This window comes from Pinus tabuliformis, chromosome 2_2 (genome assembly GCF_031772625.1).
Source record: "Pinus tabuliformis cultivar Carrire ecotype Pingquan chromosome 2_2, CPIR1, whole genome shotgun sequence".
Taxonomy (NCBI): Eukaryota; Viridiplantae; Streptophyta; class Pinopsida; order Pinales; family Pinaceae; genus Pinus; species Pinus tabuliformis.
Genome location: NC_142300.1, coordinates 1,149,832,307 through 1,149,834,989, shown reverse-complemented (window position 1 = coordinate 1,149,834,989; position 2,683 = coordinate 1,149,832,307). Strand labels below are relative to the sequence as shown.

General features: G+C 35.1%; 1 protein-coding gene across 1 annotated transcript; it reads left to right on the top strand.

Annotated features, from left to right (window-relative positions):
* The first annotated feature begins 533 nt into the window (after nucleotides 1-533).
* LOC149197472 (uncharacterized) lies at nucleotides 534-2,066 on the top strand. Its single transcript, XM_089403922.1, has 4 exons — nucleotides 534-935; nucleotides 1,059-1,157; nucleotides 1,363-1,515; nucleotides 1,729-2,066. Exons 1-4 carry the CDS (start codon nucleotides 687-689, stop codon nucleotides 1,765-1,767), a joined length of 540 nt encoding a protein of 179 aa, XP_089260048.1. The 5' UTR covers nucleotides 534-686; the 3' UTR covers nucleotides 1,768-2,066.
* Nucleotides 2,067-2,683: the final 617 nt, after the last annotated feature.

Here is a 2,683-nt window from a genome sequence, read left to right as displayed (position 1 = left end):
AAAAATTGAACTAGTTCTTTCTCATAACAAACGGCCAATAACTTCACCAAACAAACTTCAACCAACTAAACTAACCATTGGAAAGGCCATTGGAAAGGCCAATAACTTGGCCGGAAGAACTTTAACCAACTGGACTGCCCATTGGAAATATGGATAAGCCGTTAATGTTGTTAGGAAGCCTCAAAGATATTGTGTCCCAACGATCCGTATCTTGACCATTCAATAAACATGGAGAATATTTCTGAAATTAAGGGTGAAATGAAAGGAGGTTCCAGAAACCCCGCGAAAGAAAAAGGTCCAAACGTAGCTTCTTCCTGCCGATCCGTATGATGTTTTTGTGAAACCATGGAATTAGGGCGCCCCAATTATGCGACCACTCCGTAAATGAGTGAACTCTTCCGTACAGGGAACGATAATAATGGATAAGGACGACCGATTCGGCAGGTATCCGCATGGGTTGTAAACTGTGGGCGATCCAAATAGTTGATACCACATTTTATCCGTGTCGGCCCTAATCATACACTATAAATAACAATTCACAATCTCACTTCTCGGATATCCAAAGCCATAGCCAACCAATGAAGAAAATCTCGCATGATATATAGCACAGCACTGGTTTATAGTTTTATTGTGGGCATTTGAATTTGTTTCGGAAAGTCTGGGATAGAAGAAGAGATCTCCGGATCATGGGGAAAGGAGGGCTAAGAGTGCAGAAGCCGAGCAGGAGCGATGAAGTTTTGGATGCGCAGCAGCAATGGCAGATCGCAGAGCAGATTAAATCTCACTTCGAATCTGTGGCTCCCAAGCGCCGCAGGAAGCCCATTCGCAGCGAAGGATCTGATGATCATCAAGATATTGAGGGAGTTGAAGATGATCCGTGTGATGACATCCCTCCAGAGTTCCAGAAATACCAACAACTCAAATCTCATTCTGGGGTAACTACCCTGCTTTTCTCTGTCACACTTAAACTACACATTGTGACTTAATTCAATCCCAGATTAGAAGAGAAGCGGCATCTAATTTTGTATGTATAATCTGAAATTTTGCTTTGTGAACAGTCGCTAATTGTGTGCGAAAAGGTTGAGAGTTTGCCTGAGGAGTTTGTGGAAACCGACTATTACGAGGACTTGAATGCCGTGGAAAGGCTGCATCACCCTGTGAGTATTTTGTCTTTATATTTTCTTTCTTTCTTGCTTGCTATGGTGTGGCCATTAGGTAAATTTAAAGGTCTTGTCTATAGAGGCTACAAATTTGCCTAGAAAGTTATTTTTACTAGAATCCAGCAATTTTTTTATAAATCTGACTATAGGATTGAGTGTTTGAATCATGGAACCGACAGTGAAATCAATGTTCTGTTTGTAGACTGGAGATGCGTTCATAAAACTGGAGTACGATGGCGGGTCGTACTTCCGTTTGGGTTACCAAGAGGAGACTGGATTAATGGAACGAATCCCTGTTCGTAGCAACCCGGCTACCAATGACTGGCTTCCCGCTCCAGCAGATGACCAGGAAACGGTGAGAGCCTCATCTATCTTGCAACTTGACTGTGTGTTAATGGTGTAAAAAAGTGAGATCTGCATTTATTTTTTATTTTTATCATTATTATTTTTAATAGGGTGTAGTTTAATTTTTAGATGAATTTAAATAAAATAATTCAAATAAATCTATTAAATAATTTGTTTAATGTGATTCTTATAAGATTATGGAATGGTTAATGATGCATCGCAGGTGATGGCTGTTTCGTCGAAGCCAATTCGAAGCGGTTGAAGACAATAGGGATGTGAACAAAAACCAGACAGGTTTTGACCGGATTATGTTTTAATATGTCCGATTTGTTTTCGTAACCTTAAGATAGGGGATTGAACCCTTGCTCTATGGAAATACGGATTTGATATTATTCTAAGTCTATGTCTCATTGGGTTTGGATTTCAATCCAACAAGCTTTTCAGCAATTGCATCACAATCTGGTCAACCATGTAATGTTGAATTAATTTAATTTATCGAATATATTTATTAAATTTAATTTACAATATAAAATTTATTTATATTATTTTTGTGGTGAGAAATGTTTTATAGTCAAGTATGTTTAAATTTTATATCTAAATTTAAATGTAAATATAAATCTTTTTAAAAACTTGATATCGATCACAGATTTATAGTGGAACAATCCAAATTTTTTTTTTATTTAGGTGAAGTCTATGGGCCAAATACCATGGGCCAAATTATTATTAATACCATACAAAAAAATATTATTAATCTTAATATTAATTTTAATAAAAATTGAAATGGTGCATGGTATTGATTGATGGTATTGATAACCAATAGTATTGACCCATGGCATTCACGTGGAATGTAGCCTATTTAAATAAGGAATTAAACTAGCATACATCCATCTTTACTCTAGATCTACTAAGCGCCAAGAGGAATCAAATATCTTGATATCCAAACTAACAAAATAAAAAAATATTCCAAAATAAAAATAAATCTATGCTAATTTATATAAAAATATAAAATAAATATACTTTATAATAAAAAATATCTATTTTTCTTCAAAATTATTTAAATTTTTTTAAACATATAAATATACAACTTTCATGTTATCTTTTTTTTTCAAATTATTCTCATTAATATATTTGCCGTGGTTGTTTTATTATATAATCCTGGTTAGCTACTCATGCTCTAA